General features: G+C 45.6%; 1 protein-coding gene across 1 annotated transcript; it reads left to right on the top strand.

The window, feature by feature from the left end:
* The first annotated feature begins 13,109 nt into the window (after positions 1–13,109).
* LOC132010874 (calcitonin gene-related peptide 1) lies at positions 13,110–17,013 on the top strand. Its single transcript, XM_059388826.1, has 4 exons — positions 13,110–13,165; positions 14,210–14,304; positions 14,553–14,699; positions 16,847–17,013. Exons 2-4 carry the CDS (start codon positions 14,219–14,221, stop codon positions 17,004–17,006), a joined length of 393 nt encoding a protein of 130 aa, XP_059244809.1. The 5' UTR covers positions 13,110–13,165; positions 14,210–14,218; the 3' UTR covers positions 17,007–17,013.
* The last annotated feature ends 867 nt before the right edge of the window (positions 17,014–17,880 follow it).

Below are 17,880 nucleotides of genomic sequence, written 5' to 3'. Positions count from 1 at the left end.
ATTTTATCTATTTATTTGACAGAGAGAGCCACCCAGGTGCCACTCTTCAGGTGTTTATTAAGCCAGCTTTGTGCTGGGCAATGTCAGGTACTGGAGATACCTGATATTTAAGATATTTAAAAAGACTGTTCTCAAGGAGCTAACATTCTAGTGAAAGAAGACAAATAATACACAAATAAGTAGATTTCAGAGATAATTCCAAAGAAGGGTAAGTTCTGTAAAGAAGGCAAAAATTGGGGCGCCTGGGTGGCTCAGTGGGTTAAAGCTTCTGCCTTCAGCTCAGGTCATGATTCCAGGGTCCTGGGATCGAGCCCGGCATTGGGCTTTCTGCTCAATGGGGATCCTGCTTCTCCCTCTCTCTCTGCCTGCCTCTCTGCCTACTTGTGGTCTGCCAAATAAATAAATAAATAAATAATCTTAAAAAATAGATTAATATCACAAAGAGATTGAAGTGACTTCTTTAGATTGGGGGGTGGTGAGGGGAAGTCTTTTAGTGGATGACATTTGATTTTTAAGTTGAAAACTAAGGAGTGATAAGGAGCCAGCCATCAAAAGAGTGGTGGGTGTATATGTGTTAGGTGGGGGTATTATCATAGAAGGGAAAGACTGACAGATGAGAAAGGCTTTTCTAGGCACAGGAACCAGCAAATCAAAGGCTCAGCGGTAAGAAAGGTCTCAGTTTGATAGCTCTAGGACTTTTCAAAAACCCAGTGTAGCTATATGGGTGAAGGGAGATTGCCATCAGAGGATACTGTAGAGACAGATAAGAGGGAGGTTACATCTGTCTTAAAAGCTATATAAAATTATTTAATTTTTTATTCTAATTATTCTGGAGAGTTGTAAGTAAAGGAGTGACTCAGTATAATCCATGCTTTTAAAAGATCACTGTAAGGGTTATGTGGAGAAGGGAGCACAGATGCAACAGTCATATCTAGGAGACTAGTTCAAAGAGTACTGGGATTCTACAGGTAAGAGATGATGGTGGCTTGGACCAGGGTCCCTGGTTGTGGTGGTCTGAATTTCTGTGTCCTCCCAAATTCCATATGTTGAAATCCCAATACTCAATCTGATGGTGTTATGAGATCGGGTCTTTGGGAGGTGGTTAGGTCATGAACCCTCATGAATGAGATTAATGTTCATGGAAAAAAGATCTCAGAGAGCTCCCTTGTCACCTTCTGCCATGTGAGGATACAGTGAGAAGTCTGTAACCCACAAGAGAGCTCTTCTCTGCTCATGTTAGCACCTAGACTTCCAGCTTCCAGAACTGTGATAAATCTCTATGGTTTATAAGCCACCTTGTGTGTTATTTTGTTACAGTAGCTCAAACAGACTGAGATACTAGTGGAGATGGAAATGGATGTATTTGGGGTGTGTTTGGGGTGGGGAGAGTAGAATTAATAAGACTTACTGACAGACTGGATATAGATAAAGGGAAAGGAGGAATTAAGGATAATACCTAAATTTTGAGCTGAACACACTAAGCTATTGGTGCTTCCATTTACTATGAAAGGTAAAAGTGAGGGAGAAATAGATTTGGATAGAAAAAAAAAACCCTGTAAAATTCCTTTTTAGAAAAGATTATTAGGTATCCACGTGAAGCTGAGTGTAGCTTACTCAATAACCATCCAAACCCCTTCTTGCAAGCCTTCCTTTAGAGGTTAGAGAATTAAAACCATTTCCTCTCAGATCCACTTGAAGCTAGAGTTTTGCACAAAATTTAGGTTCTGGCAATCTTTCATGAACAGCCAGACATTCATGAACACTTGGAAAGCAAGCAAGAGTGAACATCTTAGCATACTGGCAGTATGAGAGGGTCCTGGATATTCTGCGGGCGGCACTCATGGAGGAGTTTCCTGGAGGCAAAGCTGCTATAGGTGAATAGTAACAACTTCCTACTAGAACATTTCCATGGTGTGGTTGGTTTCTCCTGGCTGTGTGGCATCCAGACCTGATTCTCTAGCCTTTAAAAAAAAAAATCTGTAAGCTACTCAATAACCTGTAACAAATACTGTCCTGTTTAAATTAGTTTAGAGGACTCTGTTATATGACATTAAGCACTCTGCTGGATACAATGTCAAATGTTAACAATTAGGATTATTGGTAAGAGTTATTCTACAATGTTCTATAGCCCTCCATCCTTTCAGGAGTGAGTATGAAAATTTAATTTTAACTCACCAAGGTTGAAAGCTGAAAACACCTATATATGAAAAAAAAATCCTGATATAATTATCTTCAACAATAAGCAGAAGGAATTCTCCAGTAATTTCCTGGCCAAGGAAATTTGTAGGATGTGAGGTTTGAGAAAATATGGTCTGTTCAACAAGAAATAGAAAATCAATTCATGAAAACTAATAAATCGTGATTGAGAACCCCCCACACCCGCTCTACTGACTCCTGCTGCTGGCCTTTATCCAGCATTAATAAATCTCTGACAACACATCCTTTATATTTTCCTTTGAATGGCAGCCTTCTGCATGGGTTTGATTTATTGCTTCAAGAGAATAGAGCACTGATCTTTCTGTGTGTTCATCTACTGATGAAAGGAGCACTGACGTTAACAGTATCTAGGACTCAGGGAGTGCCAAAGGGCTTTCTAGATACTCTGAGAAAAGACCTTAAGAGTCATATGGGTGGAGATAACACCAGCATAGAACAACCTGTTTGCTAATCTTTCACAGCATATTATGGATGAGAAACTTATTCCTGCCCGTTTCTAGGGAGGGTCATTAAGGAGTGGCAGACTATAATATAAATATGACTATACTAGACTGTCTTCATGCCCCATCAGTGTTTCCCAATTCCATTTGTACCCAAAGCTTTCTAGTGTAAGCCCCCCAGGACCCTCTGCCTGGGCCAGAAGCTTGGCCATGTGGGACTGGCTAGATGTACTGGGGAGTTTGTGCTCTGGGTGGACCCCCAAAGCAGTGATGGACTGGAGTTGGTAGATAGATAGCTTATAGTTTGTTGGATGGGACAATTCTAGGTTTTCTTTCTACAGTATTCCAGAAGGTCCCAAGCAGGCTAAAGCCCCAGTGCCTGCAGCTGTAACCTACCTATTACTATACTCTGTAATGGTTATCTTTTCTTCCTTGTCTCCCTTTCCTGTTCCCTTACTGATAGAACTCCCAAATAAATATTTTGTACTCCAGTTCTTATCTTGGGTTATGCTTCTGGAAAAATCCAATATAAGACAGTGGTTAACATTTATACAGCACTTACTAGTTTGTGATGCACTATTCTAAGTACTCCATGTTTATTACCTGTGTAATCCTCACAGCAATGCTATGAAATGAGCAGTATTAGTATCACCATTTTACAAAGGAAGGTCACAGGAACTTCAAGAGGTTTGTGGTCAAACAGCTAATAAGTTTGAGAGTCAGAATTTGAATGATAGGGTTTCTGGCTCCAGAATCTGTGCATTTAACCACTTGCTCTATTCCATAGACTGTGGTTGTCCATTATAGTAGCCTCTAGCTAAATATGGCTATTTACATGTATTTTTATTTTTAGAAGGTTTTATTTATTTATTTGAGAGAGAATGTGTGTGAATGAGAGGGAGATAGAATCTGGAGCAGGCTCTGCACTGAGCACAGCCTGATGTGGGACTTAATCCCACAACTGTCAGATCATGACCTGAGCTGAAACCAAGCGTTGGACACCTAACCGACTGAGCCACCCAGGTGCCCTGGCTATTTACATTTAAATTAATTAAAACTAAATTAAATTTAAAAATTTAGTCTTTTAGTGAACACTAGCCATATTTCAAGTGCTCAAGAGCCACATGTGGCTAGTGGCTATTGTGTTGGATGGCACAGATATGGAACATTTCCATTATTATGGAAAGTTCTATTAGATAGCACTGTCATGCAAGACCCCATTTTATATCTATGGCCTATTTCATATTTCTTTAACACCATAGAAACACTCACTTCCCCAGAAACATTCTCTATATAGGACATAGGTGAGGACCAGAAAAGATAGGAAAGTACATTAGAATTCTTTAGCACTGCTCATAAGAGATATACTCACTTCTTTCCCTTAATCCTCCTTTTGATTTGCTCCAGCCAGTTCTACTGAGCATGCTTCTTTTGGCTTTTCTTGACGGCATTGAATTCAGCAGGTGAAAATTCAGGTACACGGGGCCTAGGGCTAGGGGAAGATACATTATTGGAGACCAGAAGAAATTATTAGAAATAAAAAATATTATCCTGCAATCTTGATTGAGAGGATCTTATAGGCAACTAAATATGAATAACTACTATACTAAGATGAATATAAGATGACTAAAAATGATTGGCCAGGAGTTGAAAATCACAGCATCTGAGGTCTACAATCCTGGAGGTAAACATCCCAGTTAACTCAGGCCCTTACTGAGGATATAGCATTGTGACTGATGATAATTGTGAGTCATCCAGAGAAGGTTAAGAGGAGAATGTATGCATTAAAAATGGTTTCCATCCAAAACGGCTGTTAAAAAGGTACACTTTTCCATATAAAGTATGTTTCAGTTACCTGGAAATTTACCGAAACTCCCTTTTTTTCTGACATTTTTTTTGAAATCAGGAGATTTTGCTCTAATTAGCTTTACAAGAAAGTTTTAAGGACTGTATTTCTACTTCCTTTGTAGTGTGGGGCAATGCTCTCAGACAGCAAAGAGAGAGTCAATTTTGGTCCTGTGGGTCTGAGCCAAGAGAGAATTTTAATCATCTCAGAGGAACCCAACCTGAGTAATTCCTTGACGTCATTCACTGAGTCTGTCCATCTCTAACAGTGACCAGCTTGGGTCCGGGCCACCATGCTTTGCTCATTCTCTGGCAAGGAGAGACAATTCTAAAAATATTCTCTAGAAGGGACTTCTTTGGGTTAAATATTGGCATCTCTATTTCTCTTGGATTTGGGAAAAAGTCTCCAGGCAGGTGGCCTGTGATGGGGAGTGGGAATCAGCTGAGGTCAAGTGCCTAGTGAACTGGGTCTAATTTGAGAGCTCTGCAAAGACTGTCTGTATCTCCCTCTTTTAGCCAGTGTTCTTAACTGGTTGAGTAGAAGAGAAAGCATTGCAAAGACATAAATTTCTAGTATAAACTCTGGTAGGGAAGGGAAATCCAACAAGAAGCAGATGACATGATACTTTATATGACATATAAGTATCATATGACTTTATATGATACTTTAAAAGACTCTACCCCCAAACTACTAGAACTCTTACAGCAATTCAGTAATGTGGCAGGATACAAAATCAATGTACAGAAATAAGTTGCTGTTTTATACACTAACAATGAAAATATAGAAAGGGAAATTAGAGAATTGATTCCATTAACTACAGCACCAAGAACCATAAGATAAGGGTGCCCGAGTGGCTCAGTGGGTTAAGCCTCTACCTTCAGCTCAAGTCATGATCTCAGGGTCCTGTGATTGAGCCCCCACATCCGGCTCTCTGCTCAGCGGGGAGCATGCTTCCCCCTCTCTCTCTCAGCTTCTCTGCCTACTTGTGATCTCTTCTGTCAAATGGGTAAATAAAATCTTTTTTTTTTTTTTTAAATAAGATACCTGGGAATAAACCTAACCAAAGAGGTAAAGGATCTATATTCAAAGAACTACAGAACACTCAGGAAAGAAATTGAAGATGATACAAAAAGATGGAAAAGGATTCCATGCTCATGGATCGGAAGAATAAACATAGTTAAAATGTTTATACTGTTAAACATTTAAAATTAAACATTTTAATTTTAAACATTGTTAAAATGTCTATACTGCCTAGAGCAATCTATACTTTCAATGCCATTCTGATCAAAAGTCCTGGCATTTTTCAAAGAGCTGGAACAAACAATCCTAAAATGTGTATGGAACCAGAAGGGATCAGAAATTGCTAAGGAAATGTTGAAAAAGAAAAACAAAATAGGGGGCATCACATTGCCAGATTTCAAGCTTGACTACAAAACTGTGATCACCAGGACAGCATGGTACTGGCACAAGAACAGACACAGAGATCAGTGGAGCAGAGTAGAGAGCCCAGATATGGACCTGCAACTCCATGGTCAAATAATCTTTGACAAAGAAGGAGAAAATATACAGCAGAAAAAAGCCTGTCTTTTCAATAAATGGTGCTGGGAAAATTGGACAGCTATGTATAGGAGAATGAAACTTGACCATTCTCTTATACCACACACAAAGATAAACTTGAAATGGATAAAAGACCTCAATGTGAGGCAGGAATCTATCAAAATCCTAGAGGAGAACATAGGCAGTAATCTCTTCAACTCCGGCCACAACTTCTTTCAAGACATGTCTCCAAAGGCAAAGGAAACAAAGGTGAAAATGAACTTTTGGGGCTTCATCAAGATCAGAATCTTCTGCACAGTGAAGGAAACAGTCAACAAAACAAAAAGGCAACCCATGGAATGGGAGAAGATATTCGCAAATGACACTACAGACAAAGGGCTGATATCCGAGAGCTATAAAGAGTTCCTCAAACTCAACACTCAGAAAACAGATTAATCACGTCAAAAAATGGGCAGAATACATGAACAGACACCGCTCCAAAGAAGACATACAAATGGCTAAGAGACACATGAAAAAATGTTCATCATCATTAGCCATCATGGAGATTCAAATCAAAACCACATTGAGATACCACCTTACACCAGTTAGAATGGCCAAAATTAATAAGACAGTTAACAGCATGTGTTGGAGAGGATGTGGAGAAAGGGGAACCCTCTTACACTGGTGGTAGGACTGCAAGTTGGTGCAGCCACTTTGGAAAACAGTGTGGAGATTCCTTAAGAAATTAAAAATAGAACTACCCTATGACCCTGAAATTTCACTACTGGGTATTTACCCCAAAGATACAGATGTAGTGAAAAGAAGGGCCGTCTGTACCCCAATGTTCATAGCAGCAATGGCCACAATTGCCAAACTGTGGAAAGAGCCAAGTTGCCCTTCAACAGACAAATGGATAAAGAAGATATGGTTCATATATACAATGGAGTATTATGCCATCAGAAATATGGAGTATTATGTCCATTAGAAAGCATGAATACCCAACTTTTGTATCAACATGGATGGGACTGGAGGAGATTATGCTGAGTGAAATAAGTCAAGCAGAGAGAGTCAATTATCGTATAGTTTCACTTACTTGTGGAGCATAAGGAATAACATGGAGGACACTGGTTGAAGAGACACTGGGGGAAATAGGAGTGGGAGAAGAACCACGAGAGACTGTGGACTCTGAGGAACAAACTGAGGGTTTGGGAGGGGAGGGGAGTGGGGAGTTGGGAAAGCCAGCTGGTGGGTATTAAGGAGGGCACGTATTGCATGGAGCACTGGGTGTGGTACATAAACAATGAATCTTGGAACACTGAAAAAAATGAAATAAAATTAAAAAAAAAAAAAGAATGAAAGAATGAAGCAAGGACCCAGGACAAACTTGGGGCTTTGAGCAGTTGGTTGTCTCTGTTGTTGGAGATACAGGATGGACTGAAAAGTGAAAAAACTGCAAGACATTCAGAGGAATACATAAACACAAGATTTCTTTCTATATCCCATGCAGTTAGATGTTTATCCCTCCTGGGTCCTAGAAAACCTGGAGGGTTACTATAATGAATGGCAAACTGTTAGCCTCCTTCCCTACTCATTGGATTATACTCTACCTCGTACCCCATCCCACTGACCCATGCAGGAGATTGGAGGACTCTTAGGGTGAATGAAAAGACAAGGAAAAATTCTTATACCCACTCATAGTTTAGGATCCCCTCCAGTAAAATGGAGAGGTTGTTTCCCATCTAATCATTATATTGAGGCCTACTGATGGACAACTCTGACAAGTCCCTTATTCTGATTAGCAGTTTATTACCTTTCTCTTAAATATAAATGAGCAGTCAAGGAGAACTAGAGGTGTGAGAATAGCCTCTAATGGGAGAAGAACAAAACAAATTTTAACTTACTCTGTTTTCTTTGCAAATTTCCTAGGAGAAATATTCCTTAGGGGTATTTCCCCTAGGGAAAAACAAAACCCATATATAATAGCTTCAGCAAACTAGAGACAAAGTTGTATTCATTAAATAAAAATAGGAGTATGTAAAAAGTAACACTCACAAAATAAAAACAAAAAACCTCCTGGAAATTAAAAATACAATCAAGAGAACTTAAAAACAAGGTAAATTAGAAAAGAACCCCCCAGCTCAGAATGTTGAACCCAAGGTGGTAAGGGAGGGAGGAAATTATCAAAGAAATAAAGCAAGAAAATTTCCCTGAAGTGAAGGGCATGAATTTTCAGATTACAAGTGTTCTTGTAGTACTCATACCAATAAATAAAAATAGCCTATGCCAAAGTACGTCATCATGGTATTTTAGAACACTAGTGAGAAGACTCTGAGAGAGAGAGAGATAAAAAACAACAAAAAAAAACCCAAAACAAAAAACAAAAAAGAAGAAGAAGAAGAAGGAAAGGAAGGAAGGAAGGAAGGTTGGTTTCCACAGAGGAAATAGAAAACAGTGGAGAATATTTTCAAAATCTGAGTGAAAGTAATTTGCAGCCTAGAATTCCATTTCCAGAAAATCTATCCATCAAATAATGGTGAATGTGATCCACAAAAGTGAGAGGAAACCAAGATGAGAAACAAATAAGATCAAGGAAAAGGAATAAACAGGTAAGAGCAGAAAGAAAATTAGGCAAATGAAAAGTGAGGGAATTACTAGACGTAAAACAAATAAACAAGGAATTGTAATCAAAGTATACTATGTTGATCAGCTGAGAATAAGTAATATTTACATTGTTTAATTATGTAAACCCTTAATATCCTTCTGACAAATAAATATATGACATTACCACACTGAAAGGATGTGAGTAGGGTAGGGATGTATTTTATTTGGGTAGAGTAATACACAAAGATTTCTGTTGAATACATCATTTTAAACTTTATTTATTTGAAAGAGAGAGAATGAGAGAGAGAACACATTAGAGAGAGCATGAGAGGGGAAGGGGCAGAGGGAGAAGCAGAGTCCAGGACTCCAGGATCATGACCTTGGCAGAAGGCAGTCGCTTAACCAACTGAGCCACCCAAGAATACATCATTTTAATACAAGCATCAGGAGGGCAGGGTTTTTGTTCATCATGAATTGCTAGTGCCTAGAATGATGTCTGGCACATAGTAGGTCCTCAAATAAATATTTGTTGCATGTATGAAACTTACTCCTAAGGAATATTTCTCCTAGGAAATTTGTAAAGAAAACAGAGAGTAAGTAAAAATAAACTTTAAAAATTTAGTATATAGAATCTCTTTCTCTCTAAAATTGGTTAAGACAAGCAGTTTCAACAGGGTATTTACCCCAAAGATGTAGTGAAAAGAAGGACCCTCTATACCCCAATATTCATAGCAGCAATGGTCACAATTGCCAAACTGTGGAAAGAGCCAAGTTGCCCTTCAACAGACGAATGGATAAAGAAGATATGGTCCATATATACAATGTAGTATTATGCCTCCATTGGAAAGGATGAATACCCAACTTTTGTATCAACATGGATGGGACTGAAGGAGATTATGCTGAGTGAAGTAAGTGAAGCAGAGAGAGAGTCAATTATCATATAGTTTCACTTACTTGTGGAGCATAAGGAATAACATGGAGGACATTAGGAGAAGGAAAGGAATAGTGAGTTGGGGGAAATTGGAGGGGACAATGAACCATGAGAGACTGTGGGCTCTGAGAAACAAACTGAGGGTTTTGGAGGGGAGGGAGGTGGGGATTGGGAGAGCCTGCTGGTGGGTATTGTGGAGGTCACATATTGCCTGCAGCACTGGGTGTGATGCATAAACAATGAATCTTGCAACACTGAAAAATAATTATTTTTAAAAAGACTAGCAAAAAAAGACTAGCAATTTCAAAATTTAAAAGTAATTACATAAGATAGTTAAGCAAGCGCATCAAAATACTTGAGATGATGTAAAAGCACAAGGCATTCCTGAGAAACTATCCTTTGTAAATCTTTATGCTAGCTGGTTTGATTGGGGATGCCTTGGAGCTCCAAACAGTTCCAGGGAAATCAAAATTTAATTTTCTCAATTTAGAACGCAAGTTATTGTATTGACTTTTCCTTCCATCCACTCACTAATATAATACAAGGATGCGGTGAGGAAAACTGCTTTTGAGCTGGTGTGCTTCGGAAGAGAAGTCCTTAGTACTTCCTCTCACATTAGATTCCAGAAAGTTTTCACGAGGACACCGATTCCTTCTGTTCGGTAAAGAGGTGCGTCTTTGGATCAAGGATCTGTTTTGCCATCTAATGGATCTAAATTGGGTCTATTTAGTCCAACTTGGCTGCGGATTTACTGCTGATTCTGACTGTTATGAACCCATGGAACTCCACACTCTTTCATCCTCTTGCTGACTCCCCCTTCACCGAACATTGGCTGTACACTTACTGTGCGACAGACACTGTGCAAAGACAGGAGAGAGAAGACCATGTCAAAGAAGTCTGGATGCTTACAGGTGAAATAGCCGGTCCCTTTGCAGTGCGCAAGAAGATACTCAAAGCGCGGACCCAGGTATTTTGATGTTGTTTGCCTGCGGGTGGGGTACACACCTTACTTGTCAGAGGCCTTTCAAGAAACATCCCCGGACTTTATCCGAGGTAGCAGCTGTTTGCTGGACTGTGGGCGACCCAGTTCGCGCCGTGGGGGCAGAGGGCACAGCTGGGGACTCCTCTTGGTGGCTGCGCAGCTTGTCCCAACACTTCAGGAAAGCTCTGGCTCTCTCCAGTCCTCAATCCCAAGGAAACTTGGAAAAATTTTCCCCAAATTCTTATTTGTGGGCCTCCTGGGAGGCCAAACCCCAACCTGAATCCACCCACGCGCCCCATCTGCTTCCCAGGCTCGGGGCGCCACTAGCTTCGTCTGGCTAGGCAGCTTGGGGCTTTAGGGTCTGAGGTCTTCTGGAACTGCTTTCCTACTCTTTCCCCCTCCCCCTCGTCCCCTAAGTCGCCCCAGCTATTTCCGCAAGTTCCCCAGAGCTCGGGAGAGATAGGTGCAACCCTGAGCTCCTGGAGCCGGTTACAGGCTCTGCCAGACTTCAGAGACCGTAGCAGCCGTCCGGGAACAGGCGGTGTAGAGGGCAGAGACGTTAGTCAGGTGGTGCCTCCCAGCTGTGCCTTTCCATTCCTGCCAGAATCCGGGAGAGAGGGACACAGAAGTCTCCTGTTTCTGCAGGGCTTTGGGAGAAAGGGTCCGGCTTCTCCCGGCCTCTACTGCTCTGAGCCACTCTAGGCGCAGCGTACCGGGGCTACGGGCAACCTGGGTCATGCAGCCACTGTGCACTCTGCTTGTTGGGGTAGCAAGCAGGCCCGGCAAGAGCCACCGTATTCCAGGATCAGGATTCTTTGGGGTTGTTACCTGGAGTTTAGTTGCCCAGGTGCAATGGCAAATAAGACCCAGAGGGCCCAGACAGGCAGCCCCTGAGCGCCCTTCTGATCTGCAGAAGCAGTAAGCACCGGCAGGTGGGATCCCGTGAGCCTCTGGCTTCACCCTCTGCCCTTCACCACCAGCCGAGGCTATTCGAGAGGCTTCTGAGCTCAGGATGGGCCAGAGGGCGCATTTGGGGGCACAGCCCTCACCCCTTAAAAGGACCAGCCAGAGGCCCCGAGGTGTGTGTGTGTGTGGAGGGGGGGGGGGGAATCTTCACTTCTTCCTACTGCTTCTATCCGCCAGCTCACTCTATGGCCCTTCGCCAAGAGCTGGGGATCTCTCCGCGTCCAGGTGGGGCGAGAGCCCGCAGCGAGGGCTCCAAGAACCCGGCTCTCCTTAAAGAGATAAAGCTGAGACAGGGTGAGTGCGCGCGTGCTTAGGGAACAATGTGCACCCCTATATGTGTAAAACGTGTTTGTTACCCAAAGCAGAAACTGGCAGGGTCGCTTTTGGGTTTGGGAGACGTTGGTTTAGCTTGTTGGGCGCGCGCTCATTTGCTAACAGCGGGTGGAGGCGCGTTAAGTTGCAGCAAGTACTGGCTCTAACCGAGTGTCCGCGTGTGAATGCGAAAAGCCGAGCGGTGGCTGGGGTCCAGGTGTGTCAGTGCCGGACGTGCGCCCCGCGCGCAGCGTGAGTGCACTCACCAGCCCGCCTGTAGCTGAAAGAAGCACGAGTGTGAAAGTCCGAAGGCTGCCCTTTGGGCTTGCAGCACCGGCTCTCCTTTGTGGGACCGCGCAGGAGCCCCACCCGCTCCGCAATCAAGAGCTTCAGAGAAGTGGGGTCGGGGTGTGGTGCGACGCAGGTAGAAACCCGGACACAGTCTGTCCCAGCGCAGCAGCTAGGCAAACAGAATCTTGAAGCACAGGACAGCTGTGTAAACCAGCCCAGCGATGCAGTGGAGGGTCATGGGTTAGAGTGGAAGATGCTGAGCCGGCAGTCCAGGTCTCGGGAGTAGGAGGGAAATGCCAGTTTAGCCCCTTCCCCTGTCCTCCCTCCCACTCCCAACCGTCCCAGAGGAGTGAGGCCAAGGTGGCTTTGCTCGCCAGACTAGAAGCAGAACAACTTTGCGTGGCGCAGGTGGTGTGGGGGGTGAGGGGAGAGCAGAGGATATCTCAGGAGTACCCAAGGTGGTCCAAGGAGATCAGTCTTCCAAGTTCCTCCCCCCTGCCCCCACCCACTTCTTCACAGGGGACTATTTCAGCTGAGATTTCTTCATAGGACCCCAGCCTGCTGTTTAACTTCCTGGGGGTCTAGGCGGCCAGTCCGGATGGTGGGGGAGGAGGGTCCCATACTGGTATAGTAGGAGGGGTTTCGAGATCGGACGGAGTTCAGGCACCAAGAAAGTGAGAGAAGCTCTGGCACCTCACCGTAGGTAACGCCAAACTCCCCGCTGGGTCCCCACTTTCTGGACGTCGAAAGCGCTCCACCCCTCCACGCCCTCCCGCTCTCCAAGCAATGACCTCATTGCAAAAGACAGCCGGAGCGGATGGTTCCCCTCCCTAGAGAACCAGTGCAGGGAGGGCGAGCAATGACGCAATTGGAGCTGGATAGGTCCTGGCCACTTTGGATTGGCCGCGCGGACTCGTGGGGACCCCCCTCCCACTATCGCTGGAATAAGAGCCCAGAGCTCCGCGGGGAAGACGCCCGCAGCAGGCGTTGTGTCCATCGGGGCGGACCGGCCGCTAGAGCTCTCCAGAAACTCCAGTATCCAGGTGAGGAACTTCCCACTCCGCTAACTCTAGTAACTTGCCTCTGGATTAGTTCATCTGGTTTGCTCCATCTATCTGCCTTTTGCCTCTCAAGGCCGTTGAGGCCCACCTGCAGGCAGGTGCTCCTAGTTCTCTGTCGGGCTCAGGGGAAGGAAGGTGGCTGTTAGAGCGTTGTTTTCTAATTAGCGCAGGTGGAACTCCAAGCATTCCCTGGGCGTCGCCTGGGCTCTGGAAACTCCGCCAGCCCAGGTAGGCAGGTCTGCGGCCCCTGCGTTTGTGCACCTTGGCGTGCAGGATCCAGCCTAAGTTTGGTCTGGGAGTACCCTGCGCGATCTGTGCCCTGAGGAATCAAGTTTGATTCTCAGGACGGCGGATCCTTGAGACTTCCTATGAGGGTCCGCCAGCCCACGAGCGTCCTGAGACGCTGGCGGGGACCTGGGCTGTGCAGTCAGCTGAAGAGGGCAGGGGCTCACCTCCGGAGGCTGGCGACCAGCAGCAACAGCTAAACTGCACTCCAGCACAGGGGGCTGGGGTGCCAGAGCCCAAAGGCACCAGTAACTGGCAGGTTAAAAATTTCGCCGAGTCCAAACTCACTGAGAGGTCAGTGCTCCTTTCCAAGGTACCCTTCCCACTTCCCTCTCCCACGCATTAGCGGGGAGGGGAAGGTGGTCGTGGATTTCTCAGTCCCTGAGAAGAGTGGCACAGTGGGAGAACAATTGTGTGTTAGGGTGGGCCCTGCTTGGTCACTGCAGAAGGCAGAAGGGTGTGCATGTATTTGCAGGCACTGGTGTGTGGTTTCTCCCTGATTTTCCACAGAACTCTACCAGCCCCAGGACACCTGTTTCTGCTCTACAACCCCTTTCATTGCTGGTATCTTTTGAAATTCCCAACAGCCCTTCTGGCAAGTGCAGGGAAGCTGGGGGAGGCGGGGCAACTTGACTGAAGCCACAAGGCAGTTGTGACTGAGGCAGCACAGGAACCCAGGTCTGTGGGCTCCAGGCCTTGCTGGGTCTTGGCGCAGCGTGTAATGTCTTTCTCTCCTTACAGAGAGGCATCATGGGCTTCTGGAAGTCCTCCCCCTTCTTGGCTTTCAGCATCTTGGTCCTGTGCCAGGCAGGCAGCCTCCAGGCGGCACCATTCAGGTGAGGCAGCCTGAAGCCTTAGAACCTTCCCCTTCTACTGTCCCTGGGATCAGGCAGTCCTTGCTTCTGAAGTCACCCCTACAGTTAAGATGCTTGGTGGACACTGAATTCAGCCCTGCAGCAGCGGTGGGGAGTAGAAGGCATGTCCTCAGGGAAAGTCACAGAGACCAGGAAGCCTTGCTGCTTATCCTGGGGAGGAGGCAGGCAGGGGCTCAGAGCCTCTGTTGGGTTTGCTTCCCCTCCCTCAGGTCTGCTTTGGAGAGCCTCCCAGACCCCACTGCGCTCAGTGAGAAGGAAGGCCGCCTCCTGCTGGCTGCCCTGGTGAAGGCCTACGTGCAGAGGAAGGCAAATGAGCTGGAGCAGGAGCAGGAGCAGGAGGAGATGGAGGGCTCCAGGTAAGCCTCCCCACTCCGCCCTGGCACATCCGGAAAGACGTATCCGAGAGAGGTAGGAAGAACAGCCTTTGGCCAGAAGGAGTCCAGCAGCCTGTGGTTGTTCACCAGGCCATGCAGTGCTGCCGTCCTCAGGCTCGTGGAAGACCGGTCCCGGTGGAGCCGAAGAGACTGTGGTTAGACACATTAAAAAGGCCCATTCCTGAAAGCTGTTAGGAGATAGAATGGGGAAGTGTAGAACCCCTTACATGGGGCATTGGTCTTGCCCTACTGAGGAGAAATTCCAGCATCGGTTGGCTTGGGACTGGTAAGTGTGAAGCCAGGGGATGGACTTGGTATATCTCAGGATGTTTCAGAAATTGAACCAGTGTGTTCTTTCACACTGACAAGGAGCCTTTACTGCAGGTTGGCAAGGTGAAACCAAAGGCCTTTGCGGAGGGTAGGGTTTGTAGGGCACTGTCTGAGGTAGGTCTGGGGTCTTTAAATGTGTAGGCTGTGCAAAGATGCGCACGTTGTCGGGGGGCCACATGCCCTGCTCCTGCCTCCCCTCCCTGCGTCCCCTGAGCTTGGAGCACACACCAGCCCCGGCCTGGCCGTGGCCCTGCTGGCTCAGAGGCATGAGATACACAAGCAGCTACCCTGCAAATCTCAGTGCAGAGCATGACGACTGAGGTATTGCAGCATGAGGAATGCTAGAGAAGACTACCCCTTCCCCACCACAGTCCTTCCCCACCCTGCCCTGGCTCAAGAAACCTCTAGGTTCTCCTACTGGTGGATTGAGAGCTGTGTGGCTGCCTGCCCCTCCTGCCTCTGCTCCAACTGCCCCCCTCCCTGGCCCAGCCTTCTGCATGACTGCCCTCTGAGGCAGACCCTGGGCATGGTATTGTCTGGCATGTCTTTTCCCTGCAGCCTGGACAGCTTCCGAGCTAAGCGGTGCAGTAATCTGAGTACCTGTGTGCTGGGCACATACTCGAAGGACCTCAACAACTTTCATACATTCTCTGGCATCGGCTTCGGGGCTGAAACACCTGGGAAGAGAAGGGACATAGCCAGCGGCTTGGAGAGGGGCAGTTAACCCCACTTTGGGGCGCCCCAGGATGCCAACTGAACTCCCACTCCTTCCTGATTTCCCTTCCTTCTCCCACTGATGAACTTAGCGCATGCAGATTTCACTTCGGCAGCTCTTTAAGCTGGTATTGGCAGCTTTGCTTATGCCAGAGAATGCTGGGGATCTCAGCGTGGAAGGGAAGAGGGCAGGACTCCTAGACCAGGTTAGAGGTAAGAGCAAGGGAAGCTTTGTGAGATCCCAGAGGATTTCAAAGCAGAGCCCTCCCATTTCTGCTTCATCCCTCATGCTTCACCATTGATGAATAAACCTATTTTCTACAAGAATTTGCACTGTGGTGGTCATTACTCTGGTCCCTGTCTGAGGCTTGAGAGTGACCAGAGCCTATGTTCAAACGTAGCTTTAGCCTCAGGGTAGCCAGATACAGGCCTTGGTGAGTGGTCCCTATGAACCAGCTCCACCATCAAGAACAGGTGTGCTGAGGAGCAGGTAAACACTTCTGGGGGAGGATGCGGCATCCGTGCTCTCTGAGCCCCTTCCAGGTAAGACTTCAGGGGTTTTTATTTTCCCACGGAAAGTGGTTTTGTTGGTGTCTGTGGCTGCCGTCGGGCTGCTGGTTGCTCCTTGCATGTCTTGGGGGTAGGGCTGCGCCTTTGGTCGTCCCTTCCTCCTGGTTCTAAAAGAATTCGATGTAAGTGCCAATAACTGTAGGTTTTAGTACGTGTGTCCTGGAGTCTAGCTTAGCACTGGGTTTTTTCTTTTTCTTTTTCTTTAAGTTTTTCTTTAAGTTCCAGGTAGTTAAAGTGCAGTGTAACATGAGCTTCCTGCATACCCTATAGTGATTGCACACTTCCGTACCATTGGCGTGGGGTGTTTTTCATGAAGGTCTTTGGGCAGGGCTCCTAGCCAAAGCTGCCAGGCCATTTCTCCTAACAGCTTTGATAATTGCATTTAGGAGAAACCCTTATTCTTAAGTGGTATGTCAAAGAGCTGCAATTCTCTTTATGAAGGCCCCATGGGGCAAGCTCCTGCCTCTTGCCTCTCACTGACAGGACTTGTCTTCTTTCTCCATCCTGCAAATCAGCATCACTGCCCAGAAGAGATCCTGCAACACTGCCACCTGTGTGACCCATCGGCTGGCAGGCTTGCTCAGCAGATCTGGAGCTGTGGTCAAGAACAACTTTGTGCCCACCGATGTGGGCTCTGAAGCCTTTGGCCGTCGCCGCAGGGACCTTCATGCCTGAGCAGCTACTGGACTCCAGGAAGAAGGTGACCACCCTTGTATTGTTGAATGGGAGGGGAAGGAATTTGGAGGTTATGATCCACATTTTGAACCCACTGGACCTGGTAGGGTGTTCAGATCCCTTCCTTCCAATAGCATTCTTCCTTCTGAATAGTGAGTTTCTTTTGTACCTCAGCCTGAAATCAGAGCACTGGGATAGGCTGCAGACATGCAGTGTCATCTTTCTAAGAGGAGATATGAAAAAAAAAAAAAGCTTGCTGATTGATAGTTGCTTTTTTTTATTTTTGCTAAAAGCCTATTGATACCTCAGACCCATACTTTGTAAATGCTATTTAAGGAAGCACTCCCGTAAATTTGTTTTCTTTTTAGTAATAATTGTGAATGTTCCCTTCTTGTTCTTCTTATTCTCCAATTTATCTTTCTTCTCCTCCACTTCCTCCTCCTTCTTCCTCTTCTTTTTTTATTTTTATTTTTTCCCATCTCAGGTAACCATGAAGCTGAACTCACCACTTCTATTAATTTCTGTTGACAACACTGGTGAGAAGGCCCCATGGAAGATATACATGTTTGCATCCCAATAGATACTGGAAAAAAAAAAAAAAAAGCACCTTTGTCACTTGAAAGGAATGAAACTGAATGCAAAATAAGCTAATTCCATATGTATTGTGTATTTTTTTTAATATATTTGATTATGTGTGCAGTGTGATGGCATCTATTATTGGCTTATCTGATAGCAAATGGGTTCTCTGAGAGCTATCCTGATGATCATGGTGGCTCTGTCAAGCCTTAGCGGGGGCAATAAATCATTGCCTTCATGGCCTTTAGGACACATGGGAACAGTGATGCTTTGCCTTGTTGTCTAAGAACATGATTGT

The sequence above is a fragment of the Mustela nigripes genome, chromosome 1 (genome assembly GCF_022355385.1).
Source record: "Mustela nigripes isolate SB6536 chromosome 1, MUSNIG.SB6536, whole genome shotgun sequence".
Classification (NCBI taxonomy): domain Eukaryota; kingdom Metazoa; phylum Chordata; class Mammalia; order Carnivora; family Mustelidae; genus Mustela; species Mustela nigripes.
This window is presented reverse-complemented; position numbering and strand designations above follow the sequence as displayed.